This window comes from Monopterus albus, unplaced genomic scaffold, assembly GCF_001952655.1.
Source record: "Monopterus albus unplaced genomic scaffold, M_albus_1.0 scaffold107.1, whole genome shotgun sequence".
NCBI classification, from domain to species: Eukaryota; Metazoa; Chordata; class Actinopteri; order Synbranchiformes; family Synbranchidae; genus Monopterus; species Monopterus albus.
The window spans coordinates 505024-520513 of record NW_018127987.1 but is presented as its reverse complement, the minus strand read 5'-3'; the positions used below and the strand labels follow the sequence as shown (position 1 = coordinate 520513).

Below are 15490 nucleotides of genomic sequence, written 5' to 3'. Positions count from 1 at the left end.
TGTCTACTGCTCTCCATGTTGCTTGCTACTGCTCCGTTCTTCGTGTTGTTGTTGTTGTTCTTCTTCTTCTTCTTCTTCTTCTTCTTCTTTTTTTCTTCTTCTTCTTCTCGTTTTATTGGTGGATTGCGAGCTGAGCTGGGAGCTGCTTGACCTGACAACTGGGGTGGCATAATAAATTGTGGGGGGCCAAGAAATGTCCCCGCGGGCCAAAACAAATGTTCCGTGGGCCCCACTTTGGGCACCCCTGTCCCAGAGCAATGACATCTCCGGAGATCCCACTTTTGACACCAATGTAACGTCGGCTGGGTCGGAAGAAGGAGCCAAACACCAAAACTGCCTTTCCTATGCTCAAGGGAGCTGCTCTTTTCTTACCCACATAGCAGGGGAACACACAGCAATCTCACCAACCCTGAATTATATACTTGCCGCCCAGAAGGGCATTATAGGGGACCCCACCGAGTGTCTCTCCACCCACAATGGTACAATATTCTCTTGTTCTAGTTTCACAAATGTGATAATCTGTTAGCATACTCAAAAGTTTAGCGTTGTTTTCTATTTATTATTAATTTAAATAATAAACACTATTCATAGCATTGTAATAAAAACATCCTCACTTCACTTATGATGCCTTAAACTTCTGCAGTGTAGTCTGTAGTATGCATTTGTGATCTAAAGCAATTTTGGCTTCCATGCGATACCATACAGGGGAAATTCTCTAATGGAACAATGTTCTAGCCAGAGCAGAAAAGACTACAAAACTGCAATTAATTAAATCTCAAGAAGCTGTAACGGGACCGATACGATCTGTAACGTTACTTTAGGAACAACTGGGATATCTGGTCATTTTAGTTACTGAATGATGAGCCAAATGTCGCTGAGCTTTGATAGATTTTTTTTGTTATTGTCTATCCAATATGGTGGATCACTGTAGTCCCCCCCCTCACACACATCTGGCTAGAGTAACGCAAGGTACCTGCTTCAAGCCACAGGGGGAAAAAATGACAGACCATTCCAATATGTCAATTTATCACCTCTTGCAAAACACAGTGGTAACGGTGTCTAAACAAAATTTGATAAATGTCAGTACTTACATCATGAAGGGGTCGTCATCAACGTCAGTCAAGAACCGAAACATGCTAGGCGGTTTAACGTTGACTCAGCTGGCTGATGCTAGCCAACTAGCTAGGTAAACAGTTGTGTTTCTCAAGGATGAAACTAAATAACGAATTTAACTCTGGTCAGGCTGAAGCAGAAAACCTTTAACTACCTCCGTTACGCAAACACTAAAATCACTACTACTGTTTATTAAAACGACAGACAGCTCAGAGTCTTACTAGGTAGTAAATTCCAGAAATCTGGACCAAACATAAAAACGGAAGTCAGTCCTCTGACAAAGAGATGCAACGCTGCTGACAAGTTAGCATCAGAGCTAACAAATGTGACTTCCGGCCTCCTTGTTTATCAAAATAAAGTATTTCTTGACGACTTTTTTCATAATATCTAGCGTGGAATATTGTAAAGCAAAAAATAACAAATTATTTAAAAATAATAGTAATACATTCAACTTTTATTCTTCGAAGATTCCAAGATTCCAAGTGTAACCTCAAAAATGTATTTATTTCATTAAATTTTTTTTCAACTCCTAGTGCCCTAGTGCCAGTGTCATCGCCACACTTACACGCCTGCCTGCAACAAAACATTACTTAAGGGTCAAGTTAAAGACAATTAAGGACGAATGATTTAATTAGATTTTGACATTTTATTAACAGAAAGGTGCCGATTACCGTTTAAATCTTTTTTCATTTTTTATTTTACGAAACAGAAATCAAGAGTACATTAACACTAAAAGAAAACTTAAATGTCTTATTTTATGCAAGACTTCTTTTTTTTTTTTACTTAAAAATAAACATAATGTGTAATTTACGTGGGGGCAAATTACGATCGATAGAGAGACAGATATGCAGTCCACCAGGCGGCGGTGTTTCTATTCTTCACCTGTGGCTGGGTCTTGTCTCGTCTGCGGCTGCGCACTAAGTAATTCGATCCTCAAACCCGGATGTAACCAACGCCTAACCTGTCTGAAGAAAACGGTGAGTAGAGTTATAGAAACAGTTTGAAATAGCTCTTTATACATAATTACACCATGGGATACATGTAGGTAGAATCTATTTAACAGTATAGGTTTTCTGACGAGAGGAAGCGATTATTTACTGGTTTTATAAATTCTCGTTAAAATTGTTAAAGTTCCCTAGCTAAGCCATTACCCTTGATTTAGTGCTGGCTAACATCAGTCTGATTAATTAAGGCCATGTAATTATCACAGTTGTTTGAGTTATTTTGTTTGTTGTTATAGATTGAGCGGTAGCTAGTTTAGTAAATAAGATACTGAGATTTTAATTTGGCACTTAACAGATACTGTAACGTTAACACTCCATCAGGCTGAGCTAACTAATACAGTCACTTAACAGACAGGTTCAGCTTTAACGTTAACTTAATCATTGCTCGTTTTATGCTGGTTATAGTCTCCAAATTTTAAATGTCTGGCCTTAAACTTTCAGCAGTTTTCAGCCCACAGTTTATCCGATAACCTGCTTATTTAGCGGAAGTCTCAGGCAGTATCCGCTTTTACATTATATTGTTCAAATAGGTCAATAAAAAAAAAACAACTTTATGTAGTGATGCGGAAGTGATTCGCTGTCATCAATGAACCTTTGCTCGCACATACTGTATAATAATAAGCCTACTTGGACTGAAAATCTTATTTAAATTCTTGAATTGATCTTGTTTCTCAGTCTGTGTGAACTTTAATCCCCCCGAAAAGAAAGCTTGCAAAATGGAAATATTAAAATCAAGCTAGTGTACCTCTGACTTGTATATGTATGGTCGGCTTATTGGTAGACTGTACCAATAGTGTCAGACACTATGTATTTTAACTCTTGTTCTGAAAAAGAGAAAAAACACTATCTTTCAAATTACACAACTGATACTAGCTCTGTCTCAGTGTTACAATATATAACATATTATCAGTATTTCCATCACATTTATACTAAAGAAGACTATTAGTTTCAAACCTATGTGATAAAGTATTAAGACTCTCATTGCAATCTGGGAGTCTTTTAATTGACAAGTCACAATTACAATTTCCCCAGTCCAATGCCTGTAAATATGCATTGTACAGATTATACAGATCTGTACAGGTGTCTATTTTTATTCCTATTTATCCCGTTTCACATTGAGCAGTCTGTCTGCATTGTTTACTGCCTGTTTATACTGCTTAGTTTGTTGCTTGTTAATACTGCTTATTTTGTTATACTAGCCTTGTGCTGGTTTACTGTTTACTTGCCCCTTGCATGGGGATATGTACATGCACATTGAGGGCTGATGTACCAGAGTCAAATTCCTCGTGTGTCCGACACACCTGGCCAATAAAGCTGATTCTGATTCTGAATCTTGGTTCTTAAACTTCTTAATCACTTTTAGAGCTAAACTGACAGGTCTTTCTGTATTTTGTTCACCTGATTTCTAACAAGTGTTGGCTGAATAACACCATATTGCAACAGCTGTAACACCTCTTTGTATAATGCAAAATGATCATACAGATATTTATGAGCTGAGTAATCATTTTAAATCAGTGTGCTTTATTTTTATGTGGTTGATTGTCTTGACCATGACACTCTTGTAAAAGAGATTTTGAGTCTCAGTGAGATCTTTCTGAAAAAAATAAATAAAACCTAACATCTCGTTGAAATTGTTTAACAAAAACACAATGTAACATTCAGGAAGGTAGGTGTTATTTCAGCACTGCATTAGTTCTAGCTGGGTTTACCAAATGTAAATGAGTGTAAACTCAATGTATGTAAAAATTTTAAAATGCAGAAATTCAGTAACTTCAGCTGTCACATGAAAGAAACCACTAACAATAGCTGTCACACAAATGTAGAAAGGTACAATGTTTATCTCTTAAATAGTAGTATCCAGAAGAAGGTAAAGGAGCTTGACCTACAGATATAACTGTGCAGCCATTTTCCTGTTGTCACTTGCTGAATATGAAGCCATATATAACATTAGATGTAGCGATAATATTCTGAGTGCTTGTGTGTTACTTCCTCTCTCAGTGTCTGGCTCTCTAGTCTACTGTATTTGCAGACAGTCTTGTGATGTTTCTTATTTTCTCTTTTCCTTTCAGATGCAGACTATAAAATGTGTAGTGGTAGGAGACGGTGCAGTAGGAAAGACCTGCTTACTGATCTCCTACACAACCAACAAGTTCCCCTCAGAATATGTGCCCACGGTAAAGAGATTTAAGAAAGGCTTTGAAGTTAAAAAGTCCTGTATGTTTTACAATTCAGATGTGCTTCCTTTAGTTTATTTCACTTTTTTCTGTTAATCTTTTTCTGTGTTTGTGTTATTTTTTTGTTTGTTTTTTGCACGCTCAAAGGTTTTTGACAATTATGCAGTGACAGTGATGATCGGGGGAGAGCCCTATACACTCGGCTTATTCGACACAGCAGGTAACACGAATGACTGAAAATCTCTCTTTTTCACTCTCATTTCTGTCACTCTAACATTAGTAAAACACTTTCCTGTTTCTCTTGTGATTGATGCTCTCAGGCCAGGAGGATTATGATAGACTGCGTCCTCTCAGCTATCCACAGACAGATGTATTCCTTGTATGTTTCTCTGTTGTCTCCCCTTCATCTTTTGAAAACGTCAAAGAGAAGGTCAGTTTTTATGCAACTTTGACTTTTGTTGTTAAATATATCTGAAGTTCTGCTTTGCAGATATGTAGGACTACAACTAACAGTTGTTTCTGTTAGTCTGCTGATTAATCAGACCTTAATCCTTAATTAATAGATTAATCATTTAAATTAATTAATAGATTAATCAGCTTTTGTTCAATAACCAAAAAATAGCAGGGCTTGATACCCAGTCCTAGAGAAGACGGGGAAGGAAGAAAATGTGCATTTTTCCATCTTTTATTTTTGCATTTCTTTTTTCAGTGGGTTCCTGAGATTTCTCATCACTGCCCACGAACACCCTTCCTGCTAGTGGGAACACAGGTGGACCTGCGGGAAGACAGCAACACGGTTGAGAAGCTGGCAAAAAATAAACAGCGCCCCCTGTATCCTGAGAGCGGAGAGAAGCTGGCACGGGAGCTCAAGGCTGTCAAATACGTGGAGTGCTCTGCTCTGACACAGGTGTGGAGCATATTTTCACTATGCCTTGAAAGTGAAATCAACATATTTTTTTAAACAAGGCAATAATAAGAGCGACATTTCTCTTTCTCGCTCTTGCTTTTTCTCTTCTTCAACCAGCGAGGGCTTAAGAATGTGTTCGATGAGGCCATCCTGGCAGCCTTGGAGCCTCCTGAGACCAAGACCAAGAGAAAGTGTGTTCTGCTATAGATGAACAACAACAGTGAGAGCTGTGATGGTGTAAGAAGTAGGTGAGGTGAATCAAAACACCAGAAAGATCAATGGCCATTATGAAAAGGACAAAATAAAAGGGAAGGGAGGTACAGTGCCACTGAGACTCATTCTAATACACATGTACACTGATTGTGCCTTCAAAATAAACTTTGAAAGAGACAGAGGAAGCTAAATTTCAGTATGCAGTAAATGCAATAAGTGTCACCCTTCTCCTTTTCTGAAAGGTTATAAAGGATGCAGTGTTCTTTTAATAAATATTGAGGTGGGGCAGGCCCCCCCTGCCTGTCACTGTTTCTCAGTTGTTCGTTTTTAAAGAAAGATTCATTTATACAGTTCTCTTGTGTGCTTTACTTCTTGAGGCCTGTTGGGGCTTTTAAACCCAGTGCAGGGAAATAAAAACATTTTGGTGGCATTTAACATTAAGTTTTTTTTTAGAGAACTTTGCTTAATACATTTAAGGGGGCAACTTAATGTTAAGTGGCACTCTTATTTGCTGCCTTTCCTAACCCTTGAATAATGAAACTGATGAGAGTTCTTGTCAGTCCAAACAAAGGTAGCTGTCTGAAATGATGACTTTCTTCCAACTCCCAGTGACTTTTCTGGAAAACCAAATGCATTTTCACCAGTTTCCTTTCACTTATGACGACTTACGAATTTCTCTTTTATTCTCCATTTGTGTATATTGTATTAATTCTGTGACTCAGTTTTGGGAAAATTTTTAGCAGTTATTCTTTTTGAAACTTGACTTTTTATTGTATCCAGATTTTTTTTTATTTTTATTGCTAGACTACCAACTTTGAGCGATTGATAATATAAAAATTAAGTTGTAATATTTTGAATCAATCTTAATCTTGATAGAGATTGAGATAACTTTTTGCTAGTAAATTTCTTGGTGTTTGTAATCACAGGATATTTTTAATAAAATTTCATGACATGGAAAGTAGCCGTTGTTCTGTATGTTCAAAGGAGAATAATACATGCACAACTAATCCTAAGGGACCATTTTTAGCAAGCGTAAAGATGTATAGTTAGTTCAGTTACTGATTTTAAACAATTGCGTTTACATGATTGTTTTTCACTAAAGCACATGGTGTATATCATTGAGGCCAAAGTAATGTGCTGAATCTGCATTTATTTCTTTAAGAACAGCCAATCTGAATAGTTTGAAACCTGTGTTCATTTACATCAGCTGGCAGTTGTCATCTTCTCTGAATTTTTTTTTTTTTTCCTGGTGCATTGCAAGGATTTTGGTGTGTTTCATGTTTCACATATACTACGTGCCTGTTTTACCACCCTCTGCAGTTGACAGAAATGTATATAGTCATCTGAGTGCTTGTGCTAATACAACATGAGATGCAAATAAGGCTGGAATTATGCCTCTACAAAGATACGGGTTAACATCCTTTTGAGGGAACACAAAAAAGAAACAACCTCGTGAATGTCACCTCAGCTGTAATCATGCATTTTTTACTAAAAAAAAAACAAAAAAAAACAAACATCAAAATGTTTCTCCATTGTGCCTCAACTAGTCAAAATCCCACAGGGTCTCTTTAACTTTGCATCAGACTTATGTGCCTCAGTTCGAATTTCAAGTGAGACAGCATCTTAGACGCATGGTCAATAAGAAATTCAAGAAACATATTTTGGATCTACTGTATTTATTAGACTTCTTGAACAGACCTAAATGCACTGCTTGTGCTGGAACATATAGATGAGATGAAGGTGAGGAACAAAATGAATACTGATGTAAGTAGAAGTTACTTTTGCTGTTTATGATGCTGGAGACTGAGATGAAGCAAGACTGATATACAAATAAATAAACCAGAATAGAGGAGTCATAGAGTCAGTGTTCAAAGACCTGCCAGTCTATGATACAATGTGCATGGGTTGCATAAAATAAAAATAAAACTGCAGTGTTTCCATGTTAGTTCCAGTTAAGTTCACCTTTAAAAGCTTTGTCAGTTATGTGTGAGATTAACTGCAGAGTGTGTGTTCATGCATACAGTGTATGTGTGCATGCATGTCTTTGCTTGCCCTGTCTCAGTATTTTCAGTTGCAGTGTTGAATAAGTTCAAGAAAAGTGAAAGTGATTTTTGTGTGTACCTTACTTACTGTCAGCTTTGTCATATTTTTTGCGTATATTCTAGCTTTGCAGCTGTTACAACAAAATACTCAAACTCTATCCCCACTGGTCCAGGCTGAAAATTAAAGTGAAGTTACTGTACATTTGGCCAGAATTTTTGATAATTTGGTGTCTGTGCTGTCCCTATTTCATCTTGTGGTCAGGAATATCTGTCTAGTGGTTTGTCCGTGTGTTTCTTTTCAGTTGGTTTTGTTTTGTTTGAGCCATTTTACACTCTACAGGTGTGAATGGTGACCGTGTTCTTGCACTGCTGGCAGCGGACTGAACAGCACCAGGAAAACTTGCAGGAGCAGCGCTGCACCACCTCAGCCCGGCCCGCTTTGTATCCTGGCCCGCAGCACACCAGCTCACAGCCATCTGGTGCCAGCCGAGAGGTTCCTGGGTTTTTTTTTTTTTTTTTGTTAGATGAAAACAACATCAGTTTATGTAATTGATTTGACTGATACGTTGGATGACCTAGTGATGTGTTCCTTGTGAGATGGTCTTGCCATTGATCTCACCATTGCATCTCCTACCAGCAGTCCCAGGGATACCGTTCTCAGGATCAAGATGGCAGAAATCTGGAGATGGCGCAAGGTACACAAGGTCTCTGGCAGCGGGGGGTTTGACCTGGGGGTCACGGGGGAGCAGGGCTGTCCTGGATCCTATACGAGTCAGGCGGACCTAAAAGCAGATGATGTTGAGAGTCGGGACATTTTCAAGGTTTCAGAAGAGGTTGTGAGAAACTCATGAAGGATCCTCATCGATTTATGCACCTTTGTCATGTGTTCATCTACTGAGCTATGAAAGATGAAACAAACAAGGTGTCTTCTGATACCTCTGTGGCTCCATCAAAGCGTTCCTTGAGCACAATGCCAACGCGCCTAAATGGAGGCATGACCTTCCAGCAGGTCCGCAACTCACAGGAGCCAGAGACACCATGACACTTGCATTCCACCTGCATATTGTGAAGGATGGCCTGTGAAGAAAAGGATAGTGACTACAGTGTAAGAAGGGCAGATTGTCAGTATACTGTATTCCAATTGATTGTAGAGCTAGAAATTAACAGAAGCTGTCAAAAAAAAAGTGCTACCACCAACCTTTCGACCAGCCTCGTTGTTATGAAGATTCATAAGTGGTCGTCCTGCTGACAGCCCCTTAGCTCGCTCTGGTTCATCCACAAAAGTTTGGGAGAAAGCGACACCATAGGAAAGGTTATCGCTGCACCCTGACCACTGAAAACCTGTGGTGGGACAGAGAGACTGCATGGAAACAAGGCTGCATGCATTATTGCAGCCTTAAAGTAACTGCATGGTTTCTTTTTGAACAGTAAAAGGATGAATGTTAAACCCAAACTGGATCACACAATGCAGAAATCAGCTGGATTCCAACTTTAATAAACAATAATATAGCACAGGTGTTTTGCCTGTGACAGGCGACGGGAAAATAGAGCATCACTGCATGAGATGTGACCATAAGTGCACTGCAGCAGTGGTTTTATGGCATTTGTGTGTGATTCAGTGTGGATTTACCTGTTACATTTTCATGCAACAGAATATAGTCTCACCCTCTGGGCTGACCCCCCTGACCTTCCTGTCACAGCCACACCTCTCCAGCTCCCCACGGGTGCAGGCTCGTGTCACAGCCACTGCCACAGCTGCTGAGGACAAAGCATGCACAAAGGCCGCCTCACGAGTGCCTGAATCCAAAATAGAGCACAGGATGCAGGGAGTTCTTGTTATGACATGCATTTGAGAGTTTCTCAGTCTAAGTGCTTTTCAGCACGCACATCTCTATGACATAGGCTCAGTAATGAGCGTACCTTGGTTCATTACTCTGCCAAATACGTTGATCCCACGTGGGGTGGTGGAACAGTTCCAACGGCGATTCCTGAACTGATGCTGGCACTTGGTTAGGGAGTGACATGCATAACAGTAAGATAGGGAGATTCTGTGTAGAAGTTAACAGCTCTAACACACAGAACAGCGCTAGCAACAGGTTCTGAAACTATTGATCTCACTAGTGGTTGTGATACTTTAATCATCACATAAATGACTGTGATGCCTGTGTATCATGACCCTCAAACATGCTCTCTGACCATACCTCTTCTATGACCATCTCGGCTGCCTTGCGTACAGACTCCATGACCTCCCCCCGTGCCCTGCACACTCCCACCTGACCAGGGGTTAGTCCCCTCAGACGTGCACATGGGGCAGCACCGGACACGGGCCTGGAGCGAGGCAGCCTCGCCAGGGAGCTGGGACAAAAAGGTGGGGAGTGGTATGGTGACTCACAGAGGTTGTAGGGACAAAAAAAGAAGTTGCAAAATTAAGTAGACAGTGGGAGTGAAGATGAGCACAGAGGGAACCGGATGTAGAAGCAATGGATATATCTCAAGTCTCTGTGATCGTTCCTTGAATCAAGATTGGTCCAAGACTCTTACTCTGCTCTTAGGAGTGAGGAGGCTGCCTGTAGGAGTCTTGAATGTCTGAAGTCTTTTATGGACCCTTGAAAATCAGTTGTGATTGGATGCTTTAGATGAAGGATCGAAGGAAAGTATGTCTCATGTCTCCTAAAATTTGTTTTCTTGATTTCTCTCTCCTTGTGTTTTATCTCGCATCATACATGGGTGGGACTAGGATGCATAAGAGAGACATGTGGATACATATAGGAGACTTGGGATGCATCCCATATCTGGACTGAGTTTCAGAAAGTATGGAAATGAGACCAGAAGACAGAGACAGAGAAGGTGCAGTGCAGGCAGAGAGAAAAAAAGAGAAAAGGTCACCAGAAGTGAGACAAAGAAAGAGGGGGGAGCAACCGAAAGAGATTTAGAGACATGTCACCATGTTTTAAAAGTTATAGCATGACAAACAAACTCCCTCTTTCACTTCCTTCCTCGCACACTAGACTTACAGCCAGTTGGTTGCCATGGTGGGGTGGGTTGCCCATAGCAACAGGAGGAGGAGTGGTGCCGTGAGATTGACAGTAGAGACAGTTGGCATCAGACTGTCTGTCTGTCCCTCTCCGTGCGTCTGGCTGGGTCTTTGGACAGCACGCTGCCTGTCTTCACAGTTGTAGTGATCTGTCTGTCTGTCCGTCTTTCTATTTGGTGTCGTCCAAAATCTGGGAAAGATCCCCTCATATCTGTTGAAATTCCAAGTTAACAGATTAGTGACACACGCCCAGCTGGAATTGTCCACCATCCTGTTCTACCAGACCGTTTTCATAACATTTAAGTTAACAATATTTTCCATATTAAATTTTATGTGAGTATGTAGTTGTTGTTTGAGAAAAGTCATTGAGTCAAAACATTGATAAGACTGTACACACTTTATTCATATTTGCCTTATGCTATAAAACAGTATAATTGAAATATATTTGTGAAAAAGATCATTTCCCTATAATCCGCAATTGAAATTTCCTTCTAGTTTATAAAAGTAACACTGATTCTTACCAGTTCATTGTGCTGTGATATCCGATCAGTCTCGCTTTTTATTTGACCAAATTTAATCCAAATTTTAATCAGCAAAGATGTTCATCAGTTTCTTTTCTAGCGCTGTTAACAATGGCAACAGCATGATCACAGGGATGTTTTACAAACTAAAAGCAAAGCTTGTCCTTTTAGACATAAAAATAAGTCCACGTCTCCAATTAAATTTACCCCAAGCAGCAAAAACTTAGAATCCAGAAGTGCTAAAGCCCAAAAATTAAAGTGTCAGCAGCTGCTCAGTTTGGTTCCAGGAAATCAAATGCATCCATTTCAGGTTGAAACAGCAAGAATGAGTGAGAGCAGTGAGATGGGAGTGATGGGTTATAAAGGAGGTAGAGAGTGAGGGTGGGAGAGAGAAGACAGGCGTGTTCCATTTTGAAATAAAAACATAAGTGTTAAGAGTGTAAGTATGCCCTCTGTTGTGTATGTTTGGCATGAGACCTAAAATATGAGCCTGCACTGGAGACAGAGGGCTTCAGTCCTCTACTTGATTAGCAGAAATGTGTTTGTTTGTGTACATATATGCTCCCATTATCTATTAATGCCTGTTTGTGTGTGTGTGCTGGGTTGCTTTAGCTGCAGAGAAGCTCTAGACATACATAAGATGCAGTTTATTGATTGTTTTTATAGAAATGATCAGTAGAAATATTGATCCATCAGGTGTCCTGCAAGATTCTCTCATCAAAAACTATGACACAACATTTCTGGTGCCACCTATATGTATATGCATATGAGAAAGAGTCTTACCTAATGTTTAATTTTCCCAAACTTTGTTGCTGATTTTACGAGTTCTCTCCCTCCCCTTCCTCTATCGCCCCCGCATTTGCCCTCTCGTTCTGCGTCTCTCCCACTCCGTATATTGTCTTAGAAGAAGGGGTGACATTTAGACAAGGGGGAGAAAACACACTGCCGACAAATATTGGAACTGAAGCAAATAAATCACCACATAGGAGGAAAAGGAGGGCATAAGAAAGAGTGGATGGATGTTGCACCAGGGTGAATGCATAAAAAAAACACAGGACATTTGTGAAATATAGTGGAATATGGATGTGGGTTCAGTATTTGAGAAGTGCAGCTAAAATATAGTATTTTATTAATTTATGCCACTAACACTGAGGAACAAACTAACTCTATTGCATGAGTAATTCTTCTTCCCTGCAAATCATTTTCACTGCACGGCTACTGTTATTCAACTTATATGTGCTTGATTTTTCTGGTTTGCTTGGTAGTTTTCCCTCCTTTTATCTTTATTTGTACAGCGAGTGATGTAGAGTACTGTTAGAGAAAATCTCTTTCACCTCTAAGAATAAGCTGGAACGTAACATACTGTACTGTAGTTTACAATTTTATTTGCAGAAGATATTCTGCAGGATTTCTTTGGAATAATATTTTTAGCTGTATGTCCTAACTCAGTCCTGACCTTATTGTAGTTAATGTTGATTTATTTATTTCATATGTGTGTATTTGCCATCAGTGTTGGTTTATTAAGATGTGAGGACTCTAATTTCCCAGATTTTATGGATAAATATGTTGAACCTTGGAGACGTTTTTTTAAATCCAAGAGGTCAGTAAAATAAATTATGGTTGTGCTACAGTCACCTGATGAAACTTATTTACTGCTCAGTCACTGTTCAGGATTCAGTGACCCCTTTACCTGAACCCTCTGACACCCATTTCCCAAATAAACAATCGCTCCATCCACACACCCTCTCTCTTTCTCACGCACACACACACTTTACTCTCTATCTGCAAACACAGGTTTCTTCTATCCCTCCTTTTTGTCCTCCTGATGTCGTATTCCTCTTTGTGTCCCCTGTTTCCCCAAATGACGTCTTCTGCTGCCTCCCACAGCAACGCCATGGTGATGAGCTGGCCACTGTCATGTCCGGCGCCTCTGTTTTGCTCATTTCTTCACTCCTCTCTCATGAATAACCTGCCCTCTTTTTTAAAAAATCTTTATTTTCCCCCATTTGGTGGACATTTTATTATGCTGCAATGGTCTGGTACTGATTGACTGTAGACAGGTTGCAGAACCTTAGGTGTTAAAGCTTCAATAGGACATATAGAGATGACTTTCAGTCTCTCAGCTACAGTGGAAGACTGCAGCAGACTTTGAGAGACTGTCAGGTGGGGCAACTCTAAAGTGATGTTACTTTGTCTTTCCATGGGATGGATGGCTGGCCTCATTCAGAGCTAGTTGACTGAGGGTGATTCTAGACTTCATGAACACCCCATCACCCCAAGGTCATTGTGAGATAGAAATGTAACCCACCACCTTTTGTTCTCTCCTTGTTACCTCTCTGCACTTCAGCACTACCTGCCTCAGTGATCTGAGTGCAGACGGAATAATCATATCAGGCAGAAATATGACTGCTGTGCATGAGCATGCTCACATCTCTCTGCCAACAAAGGGCTGAATGCACTGCTGTATATGAATGTGTGTGGAGTGTGTGCATGAATATTATGGGATGGCGGTGGTGTTGTCAGGCAGGGGAGTGGGGGTGGCGGAGTGGGAGGTGAGCTGTGTGCACATAGGGGGAGGGAGCAGGGGGATGGATGACCCATGAATATTATGGAATGATGGTGGTGTTGGAGGGGTGTAGTGTATGTGAGGTGGAAAGATAACTCTGCATATGGGATTGAGGGAGCAGGGGGAGGTGTCGGTGATGATGTTGCACGTGAGCACATGTGCGCACACACACACACGCATGTGTAAGATCAATTCAACTGATAGTGACAGACAACAGCCAGGCTTTGTTGCTATGTGATTTGCATGAACTGTACAGTGGGGAGTATCGCAGAGTGGCCACTGGAGTAGAGGAAGCAGGGAAGGCCTCTGCACACACACTGTGACTGTTCCTGTTTGTGCAGTCAGTGCCATCTCTGAAGTGAATGCAGCTTAAGTATGAAATGTTGGTTCCAGGTTTCACCATCCATGAATGCATTCCTGGTCTGCAGAGAGAAAGCACAAACCTACAAGTCAAAAGATATTAGCTGATGATGAAGTTACTGATCACATCGTTGTTTATGAGTGAAGAAGCAAATAAAAGGAATGTTCCTGTGCACAATTTTATAATCTCAAATGAAAATGCATATGCTTTTTTTTTAAAAAAAAACACAAAACCCAAATATAATGCAATGTGTAATTGCATAGTTTGTAAGTCTCAAGACTTAACTTGCCTTATGTATGACTTAACAAGCTGCAGCCTGCCGCTTGGCCAGATTATCATGACAGACTAATACTTACATGTAGTCAAACCTTGTTCAAATCAGCAGAACTTTATTTTAAATTATTATGCCAACTCCATTAGTTTGCCACATCTCAGAAATTCAAGCACCGCTGAAAAACCTATTTTATCACAGTCAGATTTATTACTTTCTGGGTTTTCTCATGTGTAGTAGTTCAAGTCTCTGAGCAGAACTTGAAAGAGGCTATTTATTTTTTATTATGAATCAATTTTAGCACTTAAAAGAGAGCTACTTACTTGTAACTTGCCTCCCACAACAACAGACCAAACTATGATGTACAACTGGCATCACTCACGTCTTTTACACCTGTTAGGTACTGCATGCTGCACTTAAAAGATTTGATCATGAGCAATTTGATCACAGCTGTCTTGGTCAGTGACACAGATGTGTTGCAGTCTATCTGTAATAACACTACTCACCCTACAGAAGGGCTACTGAGCAGGGTTGTAGGTGTCTGAGTCGGTGTGATGAAGTGGTGCAGTTCAGAGAGAATACATGAGCTTGGCACGCTGACCTATTAATAAGTGTGTATCCAGAATGATCAGACACGTCTGACCTTCAAGTGCCTCTTCTGCAGTCTTATCTGGGCTTGCCCAAGTGCTTTTACTTTGAAAGTGTTAAAAAAAGAAACCAACCCTGTTGAGCCAAAAGCATGGTTTCTCAGCCACTTATTTATTTATTTATTTTAAAATCATTTTAGAAAATACGTAGCATGGACCACAATGTGCTACAGCGCAGGGATGTAGCCTAATGCATGCTTTTTGAATTCCTTTGCACAGTACAGTACAATTGCCCCTGTAGATGGTGGGGTTTCTATGTGCTCAGATCCTTGAATGCCACTTGTTGTGCCATTGGAAAACCTAACTTTCAGTCTATTTGGATGGATCTTCAGTGTGTTGCAGCTCGCCTTATTTAATGCATTGCAAAGTGAACCTGAAGGCAACATCTTGTCTTTTTATTTACTCCATTTTGACCTCTTCAGACCAAGAAACAGGAATGATGCTCATGTGCCATCCATTGTGTTTTTCAACACATGTTGACCTAGGATGCGCTTGGAAGACATGACCATGGACAATCAGATCACAGCTGTCTTGGATGACGAGACAGATGTGGTGCACTCTGGCTGTAATAATGATGAGGCCTATATCAGAGCAGGATTACACACATCCAGCCCTGTTACTCCTCCAAGTTCAGCAG

The 15490-nt window shown here is 40.2% G+C and overlaps 3 protein-coding genes across 4 annotated transcripts in view; 1 reads left to right on the top strand and 2 right to left on the bottom strand.

Moving 5' to 3' along the window:
• mlf2 (myeloid leukemia factor 2) overlaps positions 1 to 1455 on the bottom strand; it is a 17520-nt gene extending 16065 nt beyond the window's left edge. The window contains exon 1 of the mRNA XM_020610855.1: positions 1092 to 1455. Coding sequence (XP_020466511.1) covers positions 1092 to 1135 — 44 coding nt within the window. The 5' untranslated portion in view covers positions 1136 to 1455. The remainder of the gene's footprint in view (positions 1 to 1091) is intronic.
• Positions 1456 to 1943: 488 nt separating this feature from the next.
• cdc42l (cell division cycle 42, like) lies at positions 1944 to 6372 on the top strand. Its single transcript, XM_020610856.1, has 6 exons — positions 1944 to 2090; positions 4187 to 4291; positions 4439 to 4511; positions 4612 to 4721; positions 5001 to 5198; positions 5316 to 6372. The coding sequence occupies exons 1-6, from the start codon at positions 1959 to 1961 to the stop codon at positions 5403 to 5405; spliced, it is 708 nt and encodes a 235-aa protein (XP_020466512.1). The 5' UTR covers positions 1944 to 1958; the 3' UTR covers positions 5406 to 6372.
• Positions 6373 to 6636: 264 nt separating this feature from the next.
• On the bottom strand, positions 6637 to 11305 carry wnt4b (wingless-type MMTV integration site family, member 4b). Of its 2 annotated transcripts, XM_020610853.1 has the most exons (9): positions 11009 to 11305; positions 10468 to 10698; positions 9655 to 9808; positions 9374 to 9458; positions 9119 to 9250; positions 8652 to 8794; positions 8390 to 8530; positions 8073 to 8235; positions 6637 to 7950 (listed from the first exon to the last, which is right to left on the bottom strand). In XM_020610853.1, the coding sequence occupies exons 2-9, from the start codon at positions 10554 to 10556 to the stop codon at positions 7781 to 7783; spliced, it is 1077 nt and encodes a 358-aa protein (XP_020466509.1). In that variant the 5' UTR covers positions 10557 to 10698; positions 11009 to 11305; the 3' UTR covers positions 6637 to 7780. The 2 variants fall into 2 exon arrangements, with proteins under 2 accessions (XP_020466509.1, XP_020466510.1); XM_020610854.1 differs by lacking the exon at positions 11009 to 11305 and having other exon boundaries at positions 10468 to 10704.
• Between the last annotated feature and the right edge of the window lie 4185 nt (positions 11306 to 15490).